Below are 27,728 nucleotides of genomic sequence, written 5' to 3' on the forward strand. Positions count from 1 at the left end.
TCATGAGAATACGGCTGCATCACATAGCAAAATTAACATCGCTTACCTGGCAGAGAGGAAATACCAGAAAGAAACTGGGAAAAACCATCCTGTTTCAAGGATTTTGAAACTGACAGTGAAAATAATTGTATATATTTTGAAGGAAGTCTGCTTAGGCAGATGTTAAGTCACTCTTAAAGCTCTCCATTTGTAGATGATTTGCCTCACGGGGGACCGATGGAGCTCAAACTTTTTTTGAAATAATTTATAGCTGTCCCCAGACAAATGTGCAGCATCACAACTCTATTACTGAGATCCTCTGAGATTTGTTTCCCTTTTAGCATGTCTGACCTGTATGGGTTCACTTTGTTGAGTCTAAACTGACCTGGTTTTATCTAGTGCCGCCCAATTTCTTCCCTAAAGATCTCTCACTACATTTCATGACTCAATTTGGCCCATCTGATTGTGTTTACTTGCTCGATTTAATCAATGCAGCTCAGGGTTCACAAACGTTTGCACATACAACAGTTGTAAAATAATTTGTTTTATGTATTTTAACGATTGATTTCTGGAAAAGAAAAATGTTGAATTGATAAACAAACAGACTGTGTGTGTGTGTGTATATATATATATATATATATATATATATACACACGTATATATATACACACGTATATATATACAGGTGAAACTCGAAAAATTAGAATATTGTGCAAAAGTTCATTTATTTCAGTAATTCAACCTAAATGGTGAAACTAATATATTATATAGACTCATTACATTCAAAGTGAGACATTTCAAGCCTTTATTTGTTATAATTGTGATTATTATGGCTTATAGTTTATGAAAACCCCAAATTCAAAATCTCAGAAAATTAGAATATTACATAAAATCAATAAAAAAAGGATTTTAAATACAGAAATGTCGGCCCTCTAGAAAGTATAATCATGCATATGTACTAAGTACTTGGTTTGGGCCCCTTTTGCACAAATTATTGCCTAAATGCGGTGTGGCATGGATGCTATCAGTCTGTGGCACTGCTGAGGTGTTATGGAAGCCCAGGTTGCTTTGATAGTGGCCTTCAGCTCGTCTGTATTGTTGGGTCTGGTGTGTATCATCTTCCTCTTGACAATAGTCCATAGTTTCTCTATTGGGTTCAGGTCAGGAGAGTTGTCTGGCCAATCAACACAGTAATACCATGGTCAGTCAACCAGTTACTTGTGGTTTTGGCACTGTGGACAGGTGTCAAGTATTGCTGCTGAGTCTATATAATATATTATTTTCACCTATAAAGTTGAATTACTGAAATAAATGAACTTTTGCACGATATTCTAATTTTTCGAGTTTCACCTGTGTATATATATATATATATATATATATATATATATATATATATATATATATATATATATATATATATATATATATATATATATATATACACATATGTGTATCAATAAATGTATAAAAACATACTGTACCAAACTGTATAGATAAGGATTGTATAGATAATATAAAGTGTAAATATAGTAAAGAAATTAAACAAATAGACTAAATATATAAATTATAAAAAATATAGTATTTTAAGTTGTATTGATTGTAAATATATAGCATCGTAAATATAGCAAATTGTGTATGTATAAAATGATAAGGAACACAGAAAGTACATTTATTAAATATTTTTTATTGTGCTTTTCATTTTGTTTTGTATTTTTCATATGTTTAATTTGTATTTGATGTGTTAAATAAATTCAATCAATAGTTCCAGTTGTATCTCAGTCTGGAGGGTTGCCGGTTCAAGTCCAGTGTGGTGCAGTGTTAGAGTGGTTTGAGAGTTATAATCCTGCTTTTCAACATATGTCTGCAGTTATCTTCTAATCTGAAGAAGTTCTGCAAATATTTTGGTAAACATTCTTTTGTTTGAATACATAGTTAAAATTTGAAGTTCAACAAAATCCGTGATTTTCAATAAGACAGGATGAAAAATGTCTAATGTTCTTTAAATTTGGCTTTTTAAATTATATCTTGAGCAATTTTCTGCAACAAAAACAAAACTGAATTAAGAGCATACCTTAATGTGCTGCATATCAAATCAGAAATAAAGTTTATAACGAAATATGGCCATGGCAAAACATTTCTGATAGTAGATACAATCGTGGCAAGTTAAAATGCCATGTGTTTAAAAGTGTGTTTTTTTGTGTAACAGAGGGAAAAAAATCTTCCTACCACTCAGAATCAAATATGGATCATCAACTATGATGTTTTTAGTGTCATCCACTGAGCCATCACGGCTCAAATTTGCTACATGTTTGTATGAATTTTCCATATGGTGTAATGCACTAGGCAGCAGGTTGACCTCTCCAAGATGGCCGCCGCGTGTGCCGTCAGCCGACTGGAGCTCAACATTGACGTGACGTATCTAGTGTTCTATATATATCTATGGTGAGCCTTACAAAGTCCTCAGATCTTTTTGGTGAACTCCATTGCTGGTTGTAGTGGAAGCTGTTTGATTGAGCTTAGTTACTTTTGTAAAATCTGACATAATATGCTTCTGGATGGTATGATTAACAAAAGGTTGAATGATATTTCGCTCTAAGAAGAGTTTAATTTTTTTACTTTACTTAAATTGTTTTATTCTGAAGAATATTTATTTATTATTATTCTTTCGGACAATTCCACACAATACACAATTATCTCTTTCACATCATACATCTTACTTTGTGTTGTCCGAAGGGTGACGGAAGAAGCCTAAGACTTATCGAGACCCGCACCCATCAATATGCCTTTACAAAATGCTTCAATCAAAGTAACAGAATTTATAATAGGTGGTTTTGACAAAATCAACAATCCTATTGAAGTTGGTGTGGTTATATTGATAGTCTATATTCTAGCTATTATAGGCAATGTGTCAAACATCGTCTTCATTATTTTTGACAAGAGACTACACAAACCAATGTATCTTCTTATTTGCAACCTTTCTGTTGTTGATATACTGTACACCTCCAGTGCCAGTCCAACAATGATCGGGGTGCTACTTGCTGGTGATAAAACTATATCTTATGTGTCGTGCTTCATTCAAATGTTTGTGTTCCATGTCGGAGCAGTGATGGAAATGTTTGCTATAACGGTTATGGCATTTGATCGATTGATTGCTATTGGTTATCCTTTACAGTACCACAGTTACTTGACAAATTTGCGAACCCTTGTCCTTATATTTATCCTGTGGATTGTTGCCTGTTGTTTTATGGCTGTAATGCCTGTAGTCTTGGTTCCTCTTTCTCACTGCAAATCAAGGCTGAAGTACTTCATGTGTGACTATGCTGCCATAGTACGCACTACTTGTGTTGATTTCTCATACTACTTCAATATGCTTACCATCTTGTCATTTTTTCTCATGTTCTTCACTTTTGGTTTTATTTGCCTGTCATACCTGGGGATTATATTTTTTGTGCGACTAGCTTCAAATAACGACAAAAGGAAAATAGGCAGCACTTGTTTGAGTCACATGATCGTGGTAGCATGTTTTTACTGCCCATTATTTGTCCAAATTGTCTTGACCAGGGCAGGTTTGGTATTGACTCTTGAGGAGCGCCATGGTTTATTGATTGGGGCCATGCTCTGCCCATCACTTGTAAATCCTTTTGTGTATTGTCTTAGAACCAAAGAAATTAAGTATAAGATCTTTAAAATATTTCAAAAAGTTAAGACTTCTGAGTAAATTCAGAGTAGTATTATACTAAATTGTTGGGTGTGTATGTACTGTATATGTTTCTGAACTGCTTGTCTGTTTACTATGTTTATGTCAATACACTGTCTGCCATTGATCTATGAAATTAAACAAAGGTTTCAACAGAAACATGAAATGTGCCATTTGATTCTGATATCATAGACAGAAAAGTCAGATGTGTGTCACACCATATTAAAGCTACAACTAAGTTACATTTGCATTTCCTGGGAATGCAACATTGCATAAGACTGTTTGAAGATGACAATTCACTAAGGTACTAAGGCCCTGTTTCCACCTGGCATTAATATGTGGTTCTGAGGAATCCGATCGTTATATGTAAATGTAATATGCTTGTTCACACCTGGCCTTAACAATGCGTCTTCTATGCGCGTTTGCGATCCGGATTCGAATTCCCCGCGCTGTATGGAAATCAGCTCGTACATCATTTCCGCTTATACACTCCATCTTCAATGTTTTCTGTTTTCTGTTGTCTGTTTACCTGCAACGGTGCGCTTTTATGACGTGAATTGTCGCGTGAATGAGTACGCGTTTCCGCCCAGTCACTCGCCGCAGTTGAGTGGGCGGGGCCTAATGTGTATGAGATGCGCATACGCGTTTCCACTGTTAATGGGTATGTGGATAAGTGGTCTCAAACCACCTCCGAATGTGGATCATTTCAATGCGCATTCAATGCGCATTGAGCGTGTTTCCACCTGTAGTTAGCGCGATCGGATCCTAAAAACCACATATTAATGCCAGGTGGAAACAGGGCCTCAGAAACAGCGGGAGGCCTTCAATCACACCTACACAATTAATTCATATACTTGAGACCATTATTGACGTGAAACACTTATTAGGGTCCTCTTGGAACTAACTTGCATTGTTGATTCTGATTATCATCGGCCTAAAACAAACACGTCACTGCCCTCAAGACTAAACTTTTTAATGGTAATTTGCTGCGCTGAACACAACATCAAAATAGATTGTACATTGGGATTGGGGTTTACAAGATTGTAAAATATAACTTACCAAGTTATAGTGTCAAATGTTTAACATTTTAACAATATACATGATTCCGCGTATATGAAACATTTGATGTTTTAACAGTAAATTATTATATTAAAATTAAACATAACAAGATAAATAGTATATTGTTATAAAGTAATACGTTTATACTGTATATAATAATAACATGAGAAACCTTTCACCTTATAATATGATACTATTACCTTTTCTCTTTTCAGTATGCTTCTGTATTAAAGCAAGACATTTCTCATATAAATTGAATAAATGTCTCAAATTTCTCATTACTCAAAAATTATAATCCCTTTTACACAGCAGCTGAAAATGTATAATAAGACTAAACGACTAACAGTAAGACTAGAATAAAACGTTTTCTGAAATTAGACTGAGATAACGGCATTTAATATACAAATACATTATGAGGTAGGGGAGAACGGGGTAATCTGAGCCACTTTTTACATTTGCTCCCCTCTAAGCGAGCTAAAATGATTTATCTCTCAAATTTACACATTTCCCATTAATTCAGGATGTTTCCTAGAAATGGGCATTAGCAGATTTTTTTCAAGACAAAGGGCAGTGAAAATATGATTGTTTTAAAAAAAGTTGTCATGTGTCTCACTTTACCCCAGCTGTGGGGTAAACTGATCCACTTACTTTTTCCTCTCTGAAACTACTACCATAACAACACATATTGTAACAGTTAGAATCCTGAAAGCCAGCCACAAATTCCAGAACTAATGTCGGACTAGTAAAAGAATGATGGGGTTTGGTCAATTAAGCAAAGCAAATTTTCTAAACACTTGAAAGTAATTCTGAACAAAATCAAATACAACATATGGCGCTTTTCCACCGCATGGTATCAGCTCGACTCGACTCGACTCAACTCGCATTTTTGGCTTTTCCACCGCATTTGCATGGTACCTGGTACCACGTAGCGGCTGCTTTTTTGGTATCGCCTCGCTCTAGGTTCCAAGCGAGCTGAGCCGATGCTAAAAGGTGACGTCGGCAGACGACCGGCCACTGATTGGCCAGAGACTATTGTCTGGCCAATCAGTGGCCAGAGACTACCGGCTTCATTCTGTTGTTTATTCTCCCCAACTCTCCGGGACTTTTGAGTGTATTTACGCCGCGTGCAGCCTTCTCTGGCTCTCTTTCATTTGATTTGCATCACAGATCTGAATTTATTTTCCATATATTCGCTAAGCTCACCCAGTGTTGGTTGTTGGGGAAGTTACTTACATACGAGAGGAGACATGTAGGGCAGCTAGCAGCTAGGCTAAATAGTAGCCAGCTGGGACAGACATGATAGCGAGCGATTACATTACAAGCCTCGGACTGAACTGATTACCTCAATAAAATATTCAGGCTGAGACACGGCTTGCATTTGAAAACACGTATCCTGAAACAAGCACTAAACAGTCAACTTTATCATGCCCGTGTTTACGTGCATAGGGATGTACGTGACGCATCCCTACAGCTGATCGTGTGGCAGAGTCACACATCGGGACAACAACCATCCCTTTTAATGGCCCGTAGCAATATTCTTCTACTTCTTTTAGCAAACAGATACAAGGGGGGTATTTCTTAAACATTTTTCATCCGTGTTTTTGGCGGTTGGTTCAGTTAATAGTGCAACAACTGCTCGCAATTTCTGCTCTGCTACTTTGCTCCGGAGTAGGCTTTCAGCCCCTTACGACGACCCCGCCCACGTTCAGCAGGTACTATTTGCGGTGGAAAACGACCCGTGCTGCTACCAAACCAAGTTGAGTCGAGTCGAGTTGAGTCGAGTCGAGCTACATTTGCGGTGGAAAAGCGCCATTAGTATAATTCAAAAGGTTTTAATAAGATTCAAATGAAAGATAGAACCAGTTAGATTAGAACACAGTCTGGGGGTCAGAACACAGGACCCTTAGAGCCAGCTAGGGTCTGGGGGTCAAAGCATAGGAAAATCAGAACCAGCGAGGACAGCCTGGGACTCAGAACACAGGAGAAGACCCAACTGGATTATAACATCAGCCTGTCAGGGCGCACTCACACTAGTGCCGTTTGCCTGTTCCGTGCTCAGCACGATTCAGCACGATTCCCCCCCCCCCTCCCCACTCCCCCCGCAGGCCCGTGCTCACACTGCTCGTGGCCTGGGCACACTTGCACCTTGCCTACGTCACCGTGCACGTTTAGGATTTGGAGCTTAGTCTACTTGTAGGCTATACGACTGTTTGTGAATATTTTCATCCGGCCAAATTTGCATCAAATATTCCACTTCCACTATTAGAGCAACGAGAATCCTTAAGCTATTGTTTTTTTAAAAAATGTAGCCTTGACGTAATAGGTCGCGGTGGACAGTCTCATATTTGTGCAGCACGCTGTTTATTATTAATATAACGGCCCGTCATCAGACCATATGTATCCGGATGGTTTTGTACACATCGATCGCTCCATCAAATCCATGTGTGTGGGGGCCGTAACGGCCCCCACACACATGCGTCTGGTCTGACTTTTTGTCACAGACTGTGAAATCAACGTAGAGCGAGCACACATCCAACCTCAGACGCACTGCTGAGGCGCGTCGGAGGCACGTCTGCAGCGACGCTCCCCTTCACCTCAGGAGGCTCGCCTATTTTTTTCTGAGAGCAGCGCGTCTCTCTCGCGTCTCTGTGCTTTAACTGATAGAGAAATACTCTGCTGACAGTCATACCAGCAGCATTCACTCTAGTTACACGTTTACCCGGTGTGTTTATTCCAAAATAAAACATCCCTCAGTCGTATACGCGAATAATCCCTTTATTTCACGATTTAATTGTGCAATCAAAGTCCGAGGGATTTAAAACCTAATTTTCAATTAGTTCTGGCATTTCATTTTTGGATAAATGACACATATAGAGATCCAATATAGTGAAGAAATAAAAAAGATCATGATGAGCGCAACAGTTTTCCGTTGCTCTATCTGTGTCTACGGCCTTCTTCTTCCCCGACCACACCCCCTTCTCTCTCTCCCGTATAAATCAGTAAAGTGATTTTTGAAATACTCTGCTGAGAGTCATATTGACTTCATACTGGCAGCTTTCGCTGTAGTTTCACCATTTCCTGGTGTGTCCCCTTCAAAATAAAACTTCCAACAAGCGAAAATATGGCAAAAGAAAAGAAGAAAAATGGCAATGGGGCGCACGGATTACTGCAGACTCAATATAAATCATATGCATCATAGATGACATGAAAGAACTTCATTTTTAATGGGAATTATCTAAAACTATATGTGGAAAGATAGGGCTTTTAGAAGCAGCGCTGCAGCAGCAGCAGCTGCTGAGACGTTGCATGTGTGTCCGAGAAAAGTCCGAGAGAGGCAGCAGTAAGGTAACGCGACGCGCTCCAGAGGTAGACGCAGGATGTGTGTGGGGCGCGTAAAGCTGGGAACACACCGCACTGGCCGCGCGGCGAGATTACATACAAAGTCAATGTACTAGCGCGTGGCCGCGCGTCCACCCAATAATCGGCGTCCAGCGGCCGGCGGCGGGGGCTTGCGCGGCGCGTGGCCGCGCCTCTGAATCGGGAGCGCGGCCATTAGCGGCGCATAGAAATTGTGTCATCGAAGGAGCGTGAATCGAAGGCTTGTGCGGCGAGCACGGCGCCGCAGAAAAAGATGAAAATTTTCATCTTTTTCTGCAGCGCCGCTGGGCGCCGCGCCTCCACAGCCAATCAGCGTTGAGATTGCCCGGTGGCGGTGGTCTGCAAGACGAGGTGGGCGTGTGGAGTGAGGACATTGGGCTTCCAATACATTGTGCAAATATGTGTATTTTGCATCTGTTTAGCTGTTGGTTGTACTTTAGCCAAGGTAGCGCCGGTTAGCATAGTGAAACTCACCCAGCTGTGTGCTGCTCCTGAGGATAATATGAACCCAAAGTTGATGGCAGTGTCCGTGTGGAATTCCATATAGTACAGCGAAGCACCGGTGTTGTCCTCCGTCAGCCGGCACACTTTCACTTTCAGGTAGGCTGATGTCTGCCTTTATTTGTGCTGCTGAGCACACACTGCTGTTGTTAATGTGTTTAGTATGTTGCTGAATTGCTGTTAATGTGTGTGTATTTGCGATCGGGGTGCGTGTTCAGGCTGTTTTAATGATATTTGTGACAAGACTGCCGCTGGTTACACAGTGAACCTACATCTGTATTTTTTGGCACAGCTGGACCATGTTATTGTTGTTGTTGCACCGTAAGTGTGACGGGTCTGATCTCGGCGTCGGCGTCAGGAATATATGGCCCAATATGATCAAGCGGCGAGCCTCCTGCGGTCACGCGGCCAACCGCTGCCTACGATGAGGCGGCGGTTGGCCGCGGCGGCGACTGCGGTGAACATGGCCCAATATGACCAAGCGGCGAACCTCCTGCATTCACGCGGCCAACCGCCGCAGGCGGCCAATGCGGTGTGTTCCCAGCTTAATACTGTGCAGTAAACAGACTGTCGCTTCTTTTAAATGGGGAGTGAAAGTCATTAACATCAGACACATTAGGTGACAGTTTCCATTGAAGAGCCCGATTGATTTATTACCAGATCCATTTTCCTCAAGTGATCACGGTTTAAATTATTATATAATTTTTATATTCATATTAGGCTATTTAACGAGGCTCGTCTGTGACTTTAGGATCGCACAAGTGAACAGTAAAGATTGCGTGCAGCCACAGCGTTACATGAATCCACCTGACATAAATCTGACACAGACATTAAAAAGCATACAATACAAACAGGTTTATTAATCTGAATGTAGAGCATGTCACGATGTGTAAGGTGGCCGCCTATATGAACGGACCGAGGGCTGAGAACAAGGCTACTGATCAGATGAATGATCGGTCAAACGTAAAATCATCAGGAAATGATAAAAACATCCCGATGGAGATTTCTATGGAGTGATTTTGCTTCAAACTGTTCAGGGACGCGTGTGACAGTGACACTCTTTCTTCAGTCGGAGCTGCAGCGTAAAGTGAAAACAAACTCAGGGTAGGTCTAACCACCTACCGAGCAGGTTAGACCCATGGCGTATGTTGCCGCAGTAACTGACTCTTGGTTGCGCTGAACCTGCTACCTGAAACGGAAAACCCAGAGTTTCCACTAACTCAGAGCGAACAAACTCTGGGTTGTCTCAAAACCAGCTACCTGAAACAGGCCTCGGCATATTCATTAGTAGTTCATCAACACGTATGATAGAAGTTTTTCTACGTGAATACATTTGCTTTGGCACAACAGTTGATTAAGTTGACAGCAAGAAAATTTACTTTTACATGCAAAATACCTATTTTGGTGAAAAAAAACATGCTTACCACACCATTAGGTCCTCTCTTTCAGGGCCATGGGGAAATGAGAGGGGCTTGAAAACATATATCTCACATGACCACAAATAGCTTGAATTCACACATGAATTAACTGAATTTTCTGGTTTGACTTTTAATCAATTAAATGTTTCCAGGGACAAAAAATTCTAAACAGTAAAAAAAGGGCTTATAGTCTATTTCGACTTTAAAACTGGTTTCTGCACTTGTGCTTTCTTAGTAATGAACCATTATAGAATAGAATAGAATAGAATAGAATAGAATAGAATAGAATATATTTATTGCCATTTGCACAGGTACAAAACAGTACAGGTACATTGGGATTCTTGTGCGAATCTCCCTGAGTCAGCTTCAATAAAAACCATGATATACTGTATAAATAGCATTATACAAGAAAATAAAGAAAATTGTAGACAAGTATGAAAATAAGAATAAGTGGAAGTAACAGCAAAGTGATTTGAGATACCCTGTATAGAAGCTATTCTCTTTTAAAGCAAGATATAATACAATAGAATACAAATAAATAACAAAGGGGAACACTGTACAGTCAGATGGGAGACACATTTTTCCCAATATCTATTGCATTATTTTATATTATTATTATATATTGCACACTTTTACTGCACTGTAGAACAGTAGACTACACTGAGATTAAACACACATGAAGTTATTGCAATTGAAATGTTGACATTATATTATTGCAATATTTAAGGTTAATATTGCACACTTGTATTGCACTGCAAGGTTTTTGTTTGTTAAGGTTAATATTGCACACTTATATTGTACTACGAGGTGTAGAGCACTGAACACTGAGATGAGAAGAAACAAACAAGGTTATTGCACTCAACATTTTCACATTATATTATATTATTGCACTTGTTTAAGGTTTACCTAGAGCAGCTCTAAAGAAGCAATAACATAACCACCCAATAATTGCATGCTGTGTCTCAAACAGCTAAACATGGAGGTCAAAATATATCACCTTATCATTTTAAACACATGTATAGAGATAATGGTAGCAATTTCTATATGTATAGACATTTGTAATATTGTAATCCCAAACCCATTTTAAGACTAATTTCCTCCGTACCCTGCAAGTCACTTAGTTTTGTCATAATGACATACCTGGCAATATTTGTTTTAACACAAAAATAGCATTGGACTGTTTTATTCAATACAAGTCAGTATATCAGACAGAAAACAAAATTATGCCTTTTGTTAAATAGTTTCTGCAAGCTTTCTCTCATGTATTTAGCTCTAAAACAGTATATAAGCGGATTGATCGAAGGAGGGCCAAGACTATAAAGCATGATAATTACTACTCGCATATCAGGGCTAAATTGAATGCCAACATTGCTGGCTAGATATACAAAACATCTGGGTAAATAATACAGTATTATTATAATCAGTTGAGGACTACAAGTGGACAGAGATTTTAGGCGACCTTGTGAACCTCCTATTTTAAGAACACTTATAGGTGAGTCAATCTAGGAAAAAAAAGGGCTTAACCCCAAAAAAATTGATACAAAAGGTTTTTCAATGGATTCCAGTAGTATTTGGTGTGCTGAATAACATACTAAAAGTCTACCAAAATCTACCCCCCAGAAAGCCCTCATTTCCAAGATGGCGGCCGAAATGGCGGCAGGGAGCTTGAAATGGCTATATCTCAAATTGAAAAAATGTTGCAAAGGAATTTTCAACTGATTTTGGTACCTCTGGACATGCTTACAAACATACTAAAAATCTAGGAAAATACACCTTCCGGAAAGGCTTAATTTTCAAGATGGCGTCCAAAATGGTGGCCGGCCAAGCTTAAAATGGCTATATATCTCAATAGAAAAAGATTATTCGAATGATTTTTAACTTGATTCTGGTACCTGCAAATATGCTTATGAACATACTAACAATCTAGGAAAATATACCTCCCAGAAAGGCTTCATTTTCATAATGGCGTCCAAAATGGCGGCCGGGAGCGTAGAATGGCTATATCTCAAATGGAAAATGTTACAAAAGAATGTCAACTGATTCTGGTACCTCTATACATTAATAAAGTGCGACAAATCTAGGTAAATATAACTGCTAGAAAGGCATCATTTTCAAAATGACTGCCTGTAAGCTTACATTGGTTAAATGGTTCAAATTGGTTACTATTCAAACTAGAAAGGTGGTGTTGTTGTTGAATAACATAAATGCCACACTTATTGTGGTCTTTATTCATCATCATCTTCGGGCTCCTCTGGAAGAAACTTGTTAAGTGGATTGTCACATTCCTTAAGTTGACATGGTCCACAGACAGTAGTACAAGGTAGTCCATATTTTCTGCAAGAACAGCGGAGTGTCTTGCAGGCAGTGGTACAGTTACAATGAATGACCTTCAAGAGACTGTCTGGAGCAACATTCGTTGTTGACATGAGTGGGACAAATCTATTGTCCTGCAGGCTCCACCCCCAGTTCAGGGCATCCATACCATCTTCTGTTCCCATCCAGACCATGACCTGGTAGTACGCTCTACTATTCAGTTGGTGGCAGACGTTCAGGCGTTACAGTTGATGAAGCTGAGACAACCTTCTTGCTGAAAATGTTATATCGCATTGCTGCAAGGGAATCTGTGCACTTTCCACCAAAGAGGACAGTCATTACTTGGCACCCAAGGTCATCAATCACCTCTGTGGTCTGGTTTGGGACAATGAATGCATTGGCACAAGATCGAAGGACGGGATCCCCTTTTACAAGCTTCTGGAAAGCAGTCTTTTTGCAAACCCCGAAGATCCGAGAAGTTGTGTCACAGCCAGTGAGAGCATGGATGAACATCAACTGAGAACACACATCATGTCCAAGTACTTCTTTTAAATGGTTTACGGCATACACTTTAAAACTGCCATCAGCTTTTGACTTGTCTGATCTGAAATATACGCCCTTACTATCTCTCTGTGCATAGTGAAGTAGTAAGACAAGGAGATCTGTATCTTCTCCAATCAGCGTAGTGGTGTGAAGAAGAGATGATTCCACTGCGGCCCTTACGATGTCTACATCAGCATCTCCAATTGAATTGACCTCAGTGCAACCCCTTTCTTTCAGTTCATCGCTTATCATTTGGATCAGCCTTTGTTTATTCAGATCTCTTGACATGAACTCCTCCTTCTTACCTGAGAACTCTGTCTCAGCAGTGAAGTTGACAATGGGATGAATATTGTTTCCTCTTCTTTGATGTGTGTTGTCTTTAATGGATGGCCCATCCCCATAGCCATCGAACACAATGGTTGTAGCTGAGCCATAATGTTGGATGGTGAAGTCTGCATATGACTGCACAATTTTACTATAGCTTTGTCCGTGCTTCCATGGTATTCGGTGAAGGAGTGAACCTCCATCAAGAACATAATGATCTGTTTCTGGTACAGAATCTAGGATTGCATCACTTGCATGATCACAGATTGCGTGCGCAAGTTGTGGTTTATCAGCCTTGCGGAAGATGTTTCCAGCTTCAAAGAGGGCAGGAGGGAAAGGACTGAGTTCGTAACGCATAACCTCCTCCAATGATAGCTCTCCAGTTTGGGAGACAATCAGGAAACGTTGAAAAAGAAGTGCAAAATCAATTGTTCGATCAGGAGCAACCTTGATAGACGATTTTTGTCCAAGGGTTATGGCTTTATCCTTTCTACTAAATGAGAACGTGAATGCAGGCTGTCCAATCATTTTGTGCATGATATTGCGTCCAACAGAGTCATAATCATGCACGTTCACTCCGTCCTCAGCAACAACACCTGTAAAAACATTCCTTAAAGAAGAGTCTGGAGAGAAAGGTGACCATATAGCAAGTTTTGAAGTGATCTTCTCCAGGTCAGCAGCATCCCTTTTCATCCTTGCCTCTGTTGAGTCCTTGTGCTGTTCTGATGTTGTGTATGTCTGGTTTGTGAACTCCTGCATTGCGGTGTTGTACTGTGATGTTATGCACTTTGACATGGTCCAAAGGGCTCTCTGATTGTCAGTCATTCCACTTCCATGCGTCTTCAATGACCTCATCAATGTCGTCTCGATGACAAGATCTGAGCTGAAGCCTTCCACATCAACAACGTTAACGGGCAGGATATCCCCGGTTCATTTTAGCCGTAAAGCCACAGGGCTTTTCTGTGCGGCGGCTCACACTGGCGAGGTGTCACTGTGAATGACACCGTTACCCACCGTCACGGAGTTTCAACTGGCAACTCGCTATTTCGCTCACGCAAGGCTTTTGTGTTTCGATTTAACATCAGTCTTGGGCGAGTACTTTAACTTTATGCTGAATAAACCATTGCATTGCAATCGCTGAAAGCGAAAGTGTTTGGGTGGGGGCACAGAAGGGTTCGCTGCATTTACCACACAAGACACGGCGTGCGACACAATAATCAATTTATTACGATTATCTTGTTTTCATGATCGAGGGACGCCAAAATCGTAATCGAAATTGAATTTCAATTAATCGCCCAGCCCTCCCCTATACCATCAGGCAGTCATTTTGAAAATGACGCCTTTCTAGCAGTTATATTTACCTAGATTTGTCGCACTTTCTTAATGTATAGAGGTACCAGAATCAGTTGAAACATTCTTTTGTAACATTTTCCATTTGAGATATAGCCATTCTACGCTCCCGGCCGCCATTTTGGACACCATTATGAAAATGAAGCCTTTCTGGGAGGTATATTTTCCTAGATTGTTAGTATGGTCATAAGCATATTTGCAGGTACCAGAATCAAGTGAAAAATCATTTGAATAATATTTTTCTATTGAGATATATAGCCATTTTAAGCTTGGCCAGCCACCATTTTGGACGCCATCTTGAAAATGAAGCCTTTCCGGAAGGTGTATTTTCCTAGATTTTTAGTATGTTTGTAAGCATGTCCAGAGGTACCAAAATCAGTTGAAAATTCCTTTGCAACATTTTTTCAATTTGAGATATAGCCATTTCAAGCTCCCCGCCGCCATTTCGGCCGCCATCTTGGAAATGAGGGCTTTCTGGGGGGTAGATTTTGGTAGACTTTTAGTATGTTATTCAGCACACCAAATACTACTGGAATCCATTGAAAAACCTTTTGTATCAATTTTTTTGGGGTTAAGCCCTTTTTTTCCCTAGATTGACTCACCTATTATAATTATAGAGCAATATGAGAAAATTATGAAAGCCAGAGGCCCCAGTAGGGTAACCATTGCAAGTCCAAAAGCGGGAATACCATACGGGGCCCTGTCAACGCATGCCAGTATTGTTATACCAATATCACAGTAGCAGTGGTTGATTATGTTTGAGGCACAGTACGGAAGGGGCCATGCCCTTATAACAAACATCATAGGGAATGCATTGCAAAATGACCCATGCACTAATACTGAGAATTAGGATGGTGGAGTTTTTAAGAACAACTGGATATCTGAGAGGATGGCAGATAGCCAAATAACTATCCAAAGCCATTAGAAAGAGAATATAGGAATTCACTGTGCCGAGAAAGTGAACAGAGTACAAGCAGTGAATGAAATGGTCCCTGATTGAAACCAATACTTAGGTTGCGTTCCGAATCGCATACTCTTTCTTTTTTCTATTCTACATACTACATCCGACGATAAAAAGAATCTAGTTAGGATGCAGTAGACATACTATTGGGACATACTTTTCTCTCTTATTTCATCATAACATTGCGCCTTGATCTTGCCTCTTGCTTTTATATCCGTCGCATCCCCGTTTGTTTTCATAACATGGACCTATAGGCTTCGTCGATGTTACGTCACTTCACGTGCGCACTGGATTGTGGGTCAGAATCGCCCAAATAGGATGCACTTTTCAACACTAACAATCTTGGCCACATGAAGTAGACCATCCGGGTATTCTAACCATCCTAAATCTGGCCACAAGAATCGGGACATCCTAAATCTTTTTTCTACATACTATATAGTAGAAAGTATGCGATTCGGAACGCAACCATACTGATGATCTTAGGTAAAGTGGTTGTGCTAAAGAGAATGTCACAGATACTCAGATAAGTTTTAATTAGGCTATATTGTACTTTCACCCATTTAATTTTAATTGCTGCCACTCTTCACCACTATGTAAATGTTTCAATTGTTTTTTTTTCTTCTTTCTCTTCACCTGTTGTTTGATTTGTATTTGATGTATTTGCATTGAATATTGTGTATGTATTGTTGTTTTTCTGTAACGGCTGGATCAGGAGGACACAGGCGCGGAGACAGTATCAGTTTTAAGAAGATTTATTTTGGAAGTAACCAGCAGGGGGTTAGGACCGTGATCCGGGGGGGAAGCTGGCTGTCATGGGGCTCCAGGGAGAGAGCAACGGGGCAAGTCCAGGGAGCTGAGTGTGAGCAGGCTAGAGCAGGCAGGCAGAGGGGTCCGGGAGGAAGTGCTGGCGGGCGAGGGCTGGAGCTGGTGGCTGGAGTCAGGCCGGGAGAGCTGTGGCAGAAAAAACAGGTTAGCTTAGAGAGAGGACTGACTGTGTGGAAACAGAATCTACAATCTGGCAGTGTCTGGAAGGTAGGGCCGGGTATATGAAGAGCAGTTGATTGATGATTGATGTCAGCTGTGAATGCTGGTGATTGACTCCAGCACACCTGACTCCAACCCTGCAATTAGACCAGCACATAGACAAGGGTAAAAGGGAAAAACAACACAAGGGCTTGAGGCCCAAGCAGGATCATAACATTTTCCTTTGAATTTGTTTGAACTCGAAGTCATTGTAAATGAGGGTCACCCCTCAATTGGTCTCTCGAGGATAAATAAAAGTTAAATGAAATGCAAATGAAAATGAAGAAGTATGTAATGCATCGGCTTATGAAGGCTGCGGTCAGTTGCAAACAAGAATAAAACTGTAGCATTGCTTATCATAGTAAAGCAGTAAACCAAGTCAAATACAGCTGAGACAAAGCCTTGGTACTCTGGTTGAAGTCCAGGGAATCCAATGAGGACACATTCCGTCACAATGCTATGATTTCCCTCTGACAACAATTTAATATAATTTCAAATATATAAAAAACAGATATACTTAATCATAATTTAGCTGATGTATATTCTAAAGCTTTAATATTGATGTTTCTTAACATTATAGACAGTGTTCCCAGAACCTTTAATTTGCCTTTAAAAAAAAGAACACATAAAACACATCATTGTTAATTCAACTATGTGTTTTTTAAACACTTTTTTGAGTATTTAACATACAAAATACCAGTTTTAATAAAGCATGAAAACATTATACATACACGATACAGGATATGTATCTGCTATAATGAAATTATCACGAAGCAATGAAAAACCCACCAATGAAACCAGTAGGTACTTGGAAGAGGATTTCAGAGAGGATTTCAGTTAGTTTGGCAATTTTTTTTATCACAACAACTTTATTTTGCTACTTATAATGCATATGTAAAAATAAAACACAGGTTATAAATATTTAAATTTCCTACTTTAAATATAGCTAATTATGTCATTTAAACCATTCATTGGTTTACTTAAATGATAAAAAGACTGTATGCTGCTTTATGAAATGCAAAATAAATGACAATTGACAAAGTTGGAGATAACTCGCCTTGTATACATGGGGCCTGTTTCAGGAAAGCAGGGTTAACAAACTCTGAGTTCAACCCTGCGCTCTGAGTTGACCAACTCTGAGATGAGCAACTCTGGGTTATCGGTTTCAGAACAGGTGATCAGCATTGGGTCAGTCAACTCAGTCTGCTCACTCTTGGTTGAGTGCGTGCGTAAAAGCCATCATCAATGGACGCTGATAACATGATTCACCATGGAAACAGGAGAAACAAATGATTGATCCTCCCACTTCTCCACTTGTCAAAAAAGAAACAAATGGGTTTATGGGGCGGAGAATAATTAACGGGGATATTATCTCATAAATGACCTCGGCAATTCAAAATAAAACGGGGCAAACATTTTTTTGTCAAGAGAATCATTACGCTTCCGTATGAGAAGCAAGCCTATTTAAAAAAGTTAAGCATATCAGCAAAAGTATTGAGCTGGCAAGGCACAAAATTGCTGACAGTGTTTTATTTTCGCTGAATAAAAATGTAGTCAATACATACTATAATCCTGTGCAGTAAACAGACTGTCTTTCACTCCCCATTTAAAAGGAGCGAAATACAACATCAGACACATTAAGCGACAGTTTTATAGAGCCTGATTGATCTATAACAAGATCCATGTTCCTCAAGTGATCACAGTTTAAATTATTAAATAATTTCTATATTCATATAAGGCTATTAAACGAGACTCGCCTGTGACTTTAGGATCACACAAGTGAACAGTAACGATCGCGTACAGCCGCAGCGTTACATTTCAACCTGACAGAAATCTATTCAGTGGCACAGATGCGAAAAAACTCCCGTTAATAAACAAAAGAATGAGATGCAACACAGTTTATTAATCCGAATGTAGAGCATGTTCATGATGTGTAAGGTGGCCCTGTATGAACGACACGAGGTCTGAGAACTATGCTACTGGGGCCGTATTCACAAAACATTAGTTATCTTCATCTTAGTAAAGCTATATTTAAAAAAGTATAGACACATTTATATTAATTTAAAAAAGTGTATTTATTAAGCTCCTTTTCCTGCAGTTGCTGTCGGTTTACAATGCACTGAAAGTTACCGGTGGTGTCATGTTCTGGTTTAATTTCCTACTAGAGTCAAGTACGCCAACTTAGTGGAGGAGTGCCGCAGAGGGGGTGGCGTGCCCGGTGTGTGCCAATAGAGGTGGGCTGTAGAGGCTTTGCAGCGCGGTCTCTCTGCAAAGCATACAGCATGCTTGGAATCACAGGTGCACGTCAGAGAAAGGCCATCAAGACCAGCACAGAGGCAGCTGAGAAGGCCTCTAGATGGCTGTGGATCTAGAGGGGCAATCCGTGGGTACATGGGTGAGGGTGTATGATGTTGAGAGACCCGAAACACCCAATGACCCCAGGTTCCATCACTGATGATGTGTCTAAGTTCATCAATAGATGTATATTAAACTATGGACCTATAAAGGCCTATATGTGGTGCTTCACAGCATCTCCTCTGTTCCAAAGGACGGTCCGCTACTGTATAGTTGTGTGTCTCGCCTTTTTCCTTCCAAAATGGTGAATTTCCTGGTTCGACGCTGTCTGACAATTGCATAGTCCATAGTCCGCCGTTGAGAGAAATACAGTGAGAGTGCATGGTGTGCAGCTCTTCAATGAGGATATGTTATCCAATTCAAATCATTTTAAAATTGAAAATGAATAGGCCTATATGGCGCTATTGGAGGCTAATTGTGAACGAATGTGTGGGAAACCCTGCAGTAGGCTATACTGGTTTCATGTTAAATCAGTGTCACTTATCATTAATTGTATTTAAAAACTCTTTACTTTAATAAAGCGACACAATATGGATATCTCCCACAGTGTTTCTATCAAACTCTTAGTAACTCATTTCCTCTCAGCCAATCACTGTGGGCATAGAAGGTATGGACATGACATCATCCATAGCAACAGGGTCAACCCCACCCTCTTATCTTAGCTTAGGAGTTCCTCACACTCCATGGTAAAAGTTGGTCTCAGGCGCTTTGTGAATAGGTTTTAGGAAATTACTCTTAACTAAGAACTTTAAGTGCTCGTTAGGAGTACTCTTAACGCTAAGATCAAATGTTTTGTGAATACGGCCCCAGATAAATGATAGATCAAACGTAACATCATCAGGAAATGATAAAAACATCCCGATGGAGATTTCTCCGGAGTGATTTTGCTTCAAACTGTACAGGGACGCGTTGTGACAGTGGCACTCTTTCTTCTTTCTTTATTTATTTCTCGCACCACGGAATTCAGGGACAGTTTCATCCCCCATAAGACTTCTGAACCCCGGACATGTCAATCTCACCCAGAGCCGGCCCGAGGCATAAGTGAACTAAGCGGCCGCTTAGGGCCCCCGACTGCCTGGGGGGCCCCCTAAAAAAAAAAAATAATAATTTTTTTTTAGTTTGTGTGTTTGATATTAACATCATACTATGCAAATGTGAGTTATCATACAAAAAAAGGAATAAAATGTTTTGGTCTAGATAATTAATAGCCTAAAAATGTAATCAGTTCATCTCGGAGGAAATCCGAAATTCTCTGATCATGTCACGTTCACATCCATGCACAGTGTGTATTGAGTTTATTTAAAAACAATTGGAAATGGGGCTGCCCTCAGTTGCCCATGCACTGTGTATAGTCTATAGCCCATTTCAGCCTCGTCTGTAGAAAAAAAGATACAGTAGCTGGACAACAGAGTTCTTCTGCTTCGTTCCTCACACTGCATTTAAATGCATTCACTATATTACAGAGAAATATGTCCCGTAAAAGAAAAAGAGCTCCAAGCCCAACCCATAATATTTTATTTTATATTAATATTTTTATGGAAAATCCATGTGTCCTTCTTCAATAGCTTCTAATTCATCTGACCCAGTGTCTCCAAATTATTTGTTCACACACAATTTCTCAGATTTAGCCTCTTAATTTTCCTCTCAAAGTGCACCAGATTCATGCATTTCACTTTAAAAAGGTTAAAAAAATCTCCCGGGGGGGCATACCCCCGGACCTCCGTAGGAGGGTCTGAATCTCGGCTGTCTAATATTTTCGCACAGCCGCACAGTGGAGGCACTAGCGGAAAACACTGGGTGTGTGAATGATATTTAACAAAGATCTATAGTTTCAGCAGCGCTAACATTGGAGAGGGGCCCCCTAATCATATTTCGCTTAGGGCCCCCTGAAGGCTTGGGCCGGCTCTGATCTCACCCCATGTCACTTACAAAAGTTAAAGCCCCGGTAAACCCAAATCCACAAATTGGTTTAGATGAGGCGGCTGTGCTCTAGTTCTTATGACACATTAAGTATTTCCAACCAATCAGGTTATCTGCCCGAAAGTTCTATAAAAACAATGACTGTTGCCATGGAAAGCGTATGATTCGACCAAGCTAAAGGCCAGGACACACCGGCCAGATAATCGCCGTCGTAGTGTCGGTAGGGGGTCGGGACACGAATCTGTTTGGTGTGTGCCGTGACGTCGGCCGACGTAGAGGTAGTCGGGCTTGTTTTGCGCCGATTGAACATGTTCTATCGGCGGCCGACCGTCTTTCATTTGGAGCAATTTGATTGGTGGAGGGCTAGCGAATCAGTGAAGCCCGGAAGTGAGGCGGGTAGCACAAACAGCTAACAACAGCTAGCCATCGTTTTAATGTGTTTGTTCGTTTCGTTTTGAGAGTACTCACATGCATCAACCCTTGTTGACTGCTCGACACCATGCTCGACACTCTCTGCTAAAAATTGTGGTCTTATTGTCCATAAATATAAATACGTATTTCTATCTATGTTTATGCTCTAGAGAGCTGTCCCATCATTTCCGGCTTTCGTATTTTTTCGGGCCACAATACAGATTAGCGCCGCCTGCTGTTGTGGAGACATTACGTCCCGTGCAAGCGCAGAGCGTACGGAAAATAAGCAGTCGTCTCGGTGTGTTTTTTGGCCGCGACGGAAAGACTGGAGCTTCCTGAAACGGCGACTCCAGTTTTTGGGTAGTCGGAACGTGTCAGACTGGTGTGTCCTGGCCTTAAGACAGTCCTGTCAACAGGTCTAGACAGTAAAAAAGCTGTCTTTTTAAATATTTATGAAAAAAAAATTCAATCTGATTTTTGTAAAATCTTATTGAGAAACTCAACTTTTATAGGGGAGAGTGGCCTAAGTTGTGCATTTTGGAAGTTGTGCCACCCCTTGTTTCTAGAAAACCGTGGAAGAAATTGGAAATGTGACCACATATTTAAGAAGAGCCATCCATTTGACTCATCCTGTAAAGAAGGGAGACACAAGTAATAAGATATAAGCACATTTAAGCTAAAAAAAAATGTGTTTTGCCTTTCAAAGTAAAATTTCCATGATCAAGGTTTTTTGATTATTGTGTCTGAACAATTATAGACACGTTTGAAAACATTTGACAAATGTTTTAGTGCTTTAGTATGCTACATTTTGAGTCTATACAGTTAGCACAATGTTAGCCCTAAATTGCTGCATCATGCTTATTATCCAAATTTCTGGGATTGGGGTGATTTGTGCCAAAGGGCCTGGGTGAGTTATAAGTAAGTAAGTAAGTAAAATGTATTTATAAAAGCACATTTATGACAGTTTGCACTGTCCAAAGTGCTGTACATAGTGCATTCAGTAGGTAAACAATGAAGGTAAAATAACCAAAATAAAAGACGTAAAGCCCATACATCCACATAAACACAGATAGTAGTGCAGAGGTAAGATAGTTAATGGGGAGGAAACACCAGGGTGTACAGATGGGTTTTGAGCCTTGATTTAAAGGCAGAAATGTAGGGGAATCACATTTGTCAGGTGGCAGTTGGTTCCACAAGCACGGAGCAACTAGTGCAAAGTACATTTCTGAGAGTTGTGCCAGTGGCATGGCTGTATACGCTGGTCACCAAAAGAAAGTGATTGTCTACAGTAGCTCAGAAGAGAGTGACCTCTCAATTCCACTTAACGACACCACTGATGAGAGTTCAGATGGCCAGAAAGATGATGATGGTGACTGTGTCATTGTGAGCTTTGCAGGTAAAACCATTAGATCTGCTAGGCCTTGTTTAAGAAAATTGTCCTTCAATCTTTGTCAACTATTTACTTTATTTACTTTAAATACACCTTAAATAAGTGATTGTCTAATGGATGTGTCTTGCATTATAGTTTATGAGATATATATCAATGGCACAATTCACCCCATGGTATTCTCTCCAACCGCACAACTTACACCACACCGGGGGCAAGTTGTGCATCAAGACAACTTTTTTTCCAAAAGCTATATTTCTTCAACAGTTTATTCCAGATCCAAAGTTTTTATTGCCAGGGATGCACAAAACCCTGACATATATGTACATATTTGAGTTGGAGACTTTACTGTCAAGGCCTTACTTTAAAGTCACTTTGAGTGAAAAGTTGCACAACTTAGACCACTCTATCATATATTGATTTTTACTATTTCAGATATTTTTTTATAATCTTGTTTACATTTAACACCTGTTCATGTTACATCTGTTTATAATTATAAACTAGCTAGCCAGCTACACATTTAAATAAGCTGGGGTCAATATCCAATGTGATTGGATAAAAGGTCTGCCCAATGAACTTACTGTACTGGTGAGCCTTAAAAATGCCTCAAAGCTGTCTGGTGAACTCTATTGCTGGTTGTAGTGGAAGCTGTTTGATTGAGTTTAGTTATTTTTGTAAAATCTGACATAATATTCTTCTGGATGGTATGATTAACAAAAGGTTGAATAATATTTCGCTCTAAGAAGAGTTTTTTACTATCTACCTTTTTGCATTTTTGAAAAAAATTTATTCTGAAGAATATGCCTTTACAAAACGCTTCAATCAAAGTAACAGAATTTATAATAGGTGGTTTTGACACAATCAACAATCCTATAGAAGTTGGTGTGGTTATATTGATAGTCTATATTCTAGCTATTATAGGCAATGTGTCAAACATTGTCTTCATTATTTTTGACAAGAGACTACACAAACCAATGTATCTTCTTATTTGCAACCTTTCTGTTGTTGATATACTGTACACCTCCAGTGCCAGTCCAACGATGATCGGGGTGCTACTTGCTGGTGATAAAACTATATCTTATGTGTCGTGCTTCATTCAAATGTTTGTTGTCCATTTCGGATCAGTAATGGAAATGTTTGCTTTAACGGTTATGGCATTTGATCGATTGATTGCTATTGGTTATCCTTTACAGTACCACAGTTACTTGACAAATGTGCGAACCATTTTCCTTACATTTATCCTGTGGATTGTTGCCTGTTGTTTTATGGCTGTAATGCCTGTAGTCTTGGTTCCTCTTTCTCACTGCAAATCGAGGCTGAAGTACTTCATGTGTGAATATGCTGCCATAGTACGCACTACTTGTGTTGATTTCTCATACTACTTCAATATGATTACCATCTTGTCATTTTTTCTCATGTTCTTCACTTTTGGTTTTATTTGCCTGTCATACCTGGGGATTATATTTTTTGTGCGACTAGCTTCAAATAACGACAAAAGAAAAATAGGCAGCACTTGTTTGAGTCACTTGATCGTGGTAGCATGTTTTTACTGCCCATTATTTGTCCAAATTGTCTTGACCAGGGCAGGTTTGTTATTGACTCTTGAGGAGCGCCATGGTTTATTGATTGGGGCCATCCTCGGCCCATCACTTGTAAATCCTTTTGTGTACTGTCTTAGAACCAAAGAAATTAAGTATAAGATCTTTAAAATATTTCAAAAAGTTAAGACTTCTGAGTAAATTCAGAGTAGTATTATACTAAATTGTTGTGTGTGTATGTACTGTATATGTTTCTGAACTGTTTGTCTGTTTACTATGTTTATGTCATTGATCTATGAAATTAAACAAAGGTTTCAACAGAAACATGCAATGTGTCATTTGATTTTGATATCATAGACAGAAAAGTCAGATGTGTGTCACACCATATTAGAGCTACAACTAAGTTACATTTGCATTTCCTGGGAAAGCAACATTGCATAAGACTGTTTGAAGATGACAATTCACTAAGGTAAAAAGAAACAGCGGGAGGCCTTCAATCACACCTACATACATACTTCACATACTTGAGACCATTATTGACATGAAACAAAAAGTAGGGTCCTCTTGGAACTAATTTGCATTGTTGCTTCTGATTATCATCTGCCTAAAACCAACACGTCACTCTGCCCTCAAGACTAAACTTTTTAATGGTAATCTGTTGCGCTGAACACAACATCGAAAGAGATTTTACATTGGGATTGGGGTTAACAAGATTGTAAATGATCTATATAAAATTAATTTATCAAGTTATAGTGTCAAATGTTTAACATTTTAACAATATACATGATGCCATGTGTATAAATTAAACTTTGTATGTTTTAACAGTAAATTATTATATTAAAATGAAACATTATAACAAGATAAATAGTATAGTGTTATAAAGTAATACGTTTATACTGTATATTATAATAACTTGAACAACTTTTCACCTACATGATAACATGATACAATTTATTTTTATTATTTTTATTTTTATGGCAGCAGTATGCTTCTGTATTAAAGCAAGACATTTCTCATATGAATTGAATAAATGTCTCAAATTTCTCATTACACAAAAAATATAATGCCTTTACAAAGCAGCTGAACATGTAGAATAAGACTAAACGACTAACAATACGACTAGAACAAAACTTTTTCTGAAATTAGACTGAGATAACAGCATTTAATATAAAATTACATTATTGGCATACCATACACATCCAAAATCCTCAATACTTTTCAAGTACAATACAAATAGCTTGAATTCACACATGAATTAACTGAATTTTCTGGTTTGACCTTTAACCACTAAAATGTTTTCAGGGACAAAACAATTCTAAACAGTAAAAAAAAAAGGCTTAGCGGAGAACGGGGTAATCTGAGCCACTTTTTACATTTGCTCCCCTCTAAGCGAGCCAAAATTATTTATCACTCAAATTTACACATTTCCTAGAAATGGGCATTAGCAGAATTTTTTCAAGACAAAGGGCAGTGAAAATATGATTGTTTTAAAAAAAGTTGTCATGTGGCTCACTTTACCCCAGCTGTGGGGTAAACTGATCCACTTACTTTTTCCACTGTGATACTACCATAACAACACATATTGTAACTAAGAATTCTGAAAGCTAGCCACACATTCCAGAACTAAGTAGTAGTAAAAGAATGATGGGGTTTGGTCAATTAAGCAAAGCAAATTTTCTAAACACTTGAAAGTAACTCTGAACAAAATCAAATACAACATATTCAAAAGGTTTTAATAAGATTCAAATGAAAGATAGAACCAGTTAGATTAGAACACAGTCTGGGGGTCAGAGCGGTTGGTTACGTTGTAACCCAGGTTCTCTGAGTGGAGAGACTATCTCTCCACCTTACATATTCCATATGTACGGGGACTGACCCCCACGGGGGCAGTTGACGTGGATACTCTTTAAGACACACCACTTGTGGCGGCCACGCATGATTGGCCAGCCGTGGCTATATAAGCCACCCCCATGCGTGGCCTCTTCGGTTAACCTTGATTGGAACGCGTTTCTGAGCGGCATCTTGGCTGGAGAGATAGTCTCTCCACTCAGAGAACCTGGGTGACAACGTAACCAACCGTTCTCTATCGTGTCGAGACTATCTCTCCACCTTACATATTCCATATGTACGGGGACCTCTGTAAGACACACCGCGAGGAAACCAAGCAGACCCAGCTGCTCCTGCGGGAGCCTAAATAAAAAAAGGCAGTTGAGTTCGAATGACACGTCACCACTACCAGAGTGTTCACCCATGTGCCCAGTATAAAGGAACTATTTACAATTATACATTATGTACACACACATCGCCAAGGCGCCAGACGCTACCAAGGCTAAGCTGGCCCTGCAAGACGCTAAGGCCAGCCATGAATGGGTAGATGGCCTAGCCCAAACACGCACCGTCCTGCTGCATTGGGCCCAGCACTCGCTCCGAGAATGGGGTGCTGGCTACCAAATTCATGCAGTAGAACCGGATAAAAGTGGACGGGGTCGACCAAGAGGCCGCCGTACAAATCTCCGATAGAGGGGCCCCTCGCCATAGGGCCCATGACGTAGCAATGCCCCGTGTGGAGTGCGCCCGCACCCCTACTGGGGTCGGCTTGCCTGTCCTCTCATATGCCTGCTGGATAGCATCCACAACCCAGTGGGAAAGCCTGGCCTTGGAGACTGGCTGTCCAAGACGGTTAGGCTTGTAACAGACAAAGAGCTGGTCCGTTGTCCTATGGCCACGTGTCCGATGCAGATACACTGTTAGGGCCCTGACTGGGTACAGTAGTGACCGCCTACTCCACCCTGCTTCACCTTCCTAAGGAGGGTGGAAAGGGTGCAGCTCAATAGATCGACTGGTGTGGGACTTTAGGGTGGAATGCAGGGTTTGGCCGCAGCACCACCCCAGCACCACCTGGCAAGAAGCGGCAGCAGTCCTCATGCACTGAAAGAGCATGCAGCTCTCCCATTCTCTTAGCAGACACAATTGCGAGCAAAAACGCTGTCTTGAGAGAAAGCCATTGTAGCCTAGCTGTATCCAGGGGCTCGAATGGCTCATTCTGCAAGGCCGACAGTACCACCTCCAAATCCCATGGGGGGACAGCTGGCCTTCTGCGATGTGGAGTAACCCTACGAGCACCTCTAAGAAACTGAGCAATAAGGTCGCAACAGCCTTCTGCCAGTTTCCGAGGTCCAACATGGACTGCCTTTATGGCTGCCACTATTCCCCTCAATGTCGAGGGAGATTTTCCCACCTCCAACATTTCCTGGAGGAACTGGAGAATGTCATGGGCCGTGCAGGCGAGGGGATCCACCTGTCTCGAATTGCACCATGATTGAAACACTCCCCAACGATAAGCGTATGCCGCCCTCGTTGATGGAGCCCGGGCTCCTTGTAGAGTGCTAACCACAGACTGGGGCAACCCCATAGCTAGAAACCCGGCCCTCTCAGGGGCCAGGCCCAAAGCCGGAGACCCTGGAGAAAAGGATGAAAGAGAGTCCCATGGACCTGGGACAGGAGGTCCCGCCGACCCGGGAGCTCCCACGGGTGTCCCTGAAGGAGGGGTGCAATCGCTGAGAACCAGATC

General features: G+C 40.4%; 2 protein-coding genes and 1 pseudogene across 3 annotated transcripts; 2 read left to right on the top strand and 1 right to left on the bottom strand.

The window, feature by feature from the left end:
• Positions 1 to 2,758: 2,758 nt before the first annotated feature.
• LOC307248351 (olfactory receptor 6C1-like) lies at positions 2,759 to 3,697 on the top strand (the record flags this gene model as incomplete). The annotated part of the gene is made up of 1 exon (XM_080024754.1): positions 2,759 to 3,697. The coding sequence occupies one exon, from the start codon at positions 2,759 to 2,761 to the stop codon at positions 3,695 to 3,697; it is 939 nt and encodes a 312-aa protein (XP_079880880.1).
• Positions 3,698 to 10,994: 7,297 nt separating this feature from the next.
• LOC307248353 (olfactory receptor 2AT4-like) lies at positions 10,995 to 15,484 on the bottom strand (annotated as a pseudogene). Its single transcript has 3 exons — positions 15,165 to 15,484; positions 11,312 to 11,503; positions 10,995 to 11,002 (listed from the first exon to the last, which is right to left on the bottom strand). The product of its transcript is annotated as an olfactory receptor 2AT4-like (transcript).
• Positions 15,485 to 23,419: 7,935 nt separating this feature from the next.
• On the top strand, positions 23,420 to 24,358 carry LOC307248354 (olfactory receptor 6C1-like; the record flags this gene model as incomplete). Its single annotated transcript, XM_080024756.1, has 1 exon — positions 23,420 to 24,358. The coding sequence occupies one exon, from the start codon at positions 23,420 to 23,422 to the stop codon at positions 24,356 to 24,358; it is 939 nt and encodes a 312-aa protein (XP_079880882.1).
• Positions 24,359 to 27,728: the final 3,370 nt, after the last annotated feature.

This window comes from Ammodytes marinus, assembly GCF_949987685.1.
Source record: "Ammodytes marinus genome assembly, chromosome: 3".
Lineage (NCBI taxonomy): Eukaryota > Metazoa > Chordata > Actinopteri > Uranoscopiformes > Ammodytidae > Ammodytes > Ammodytes marinus.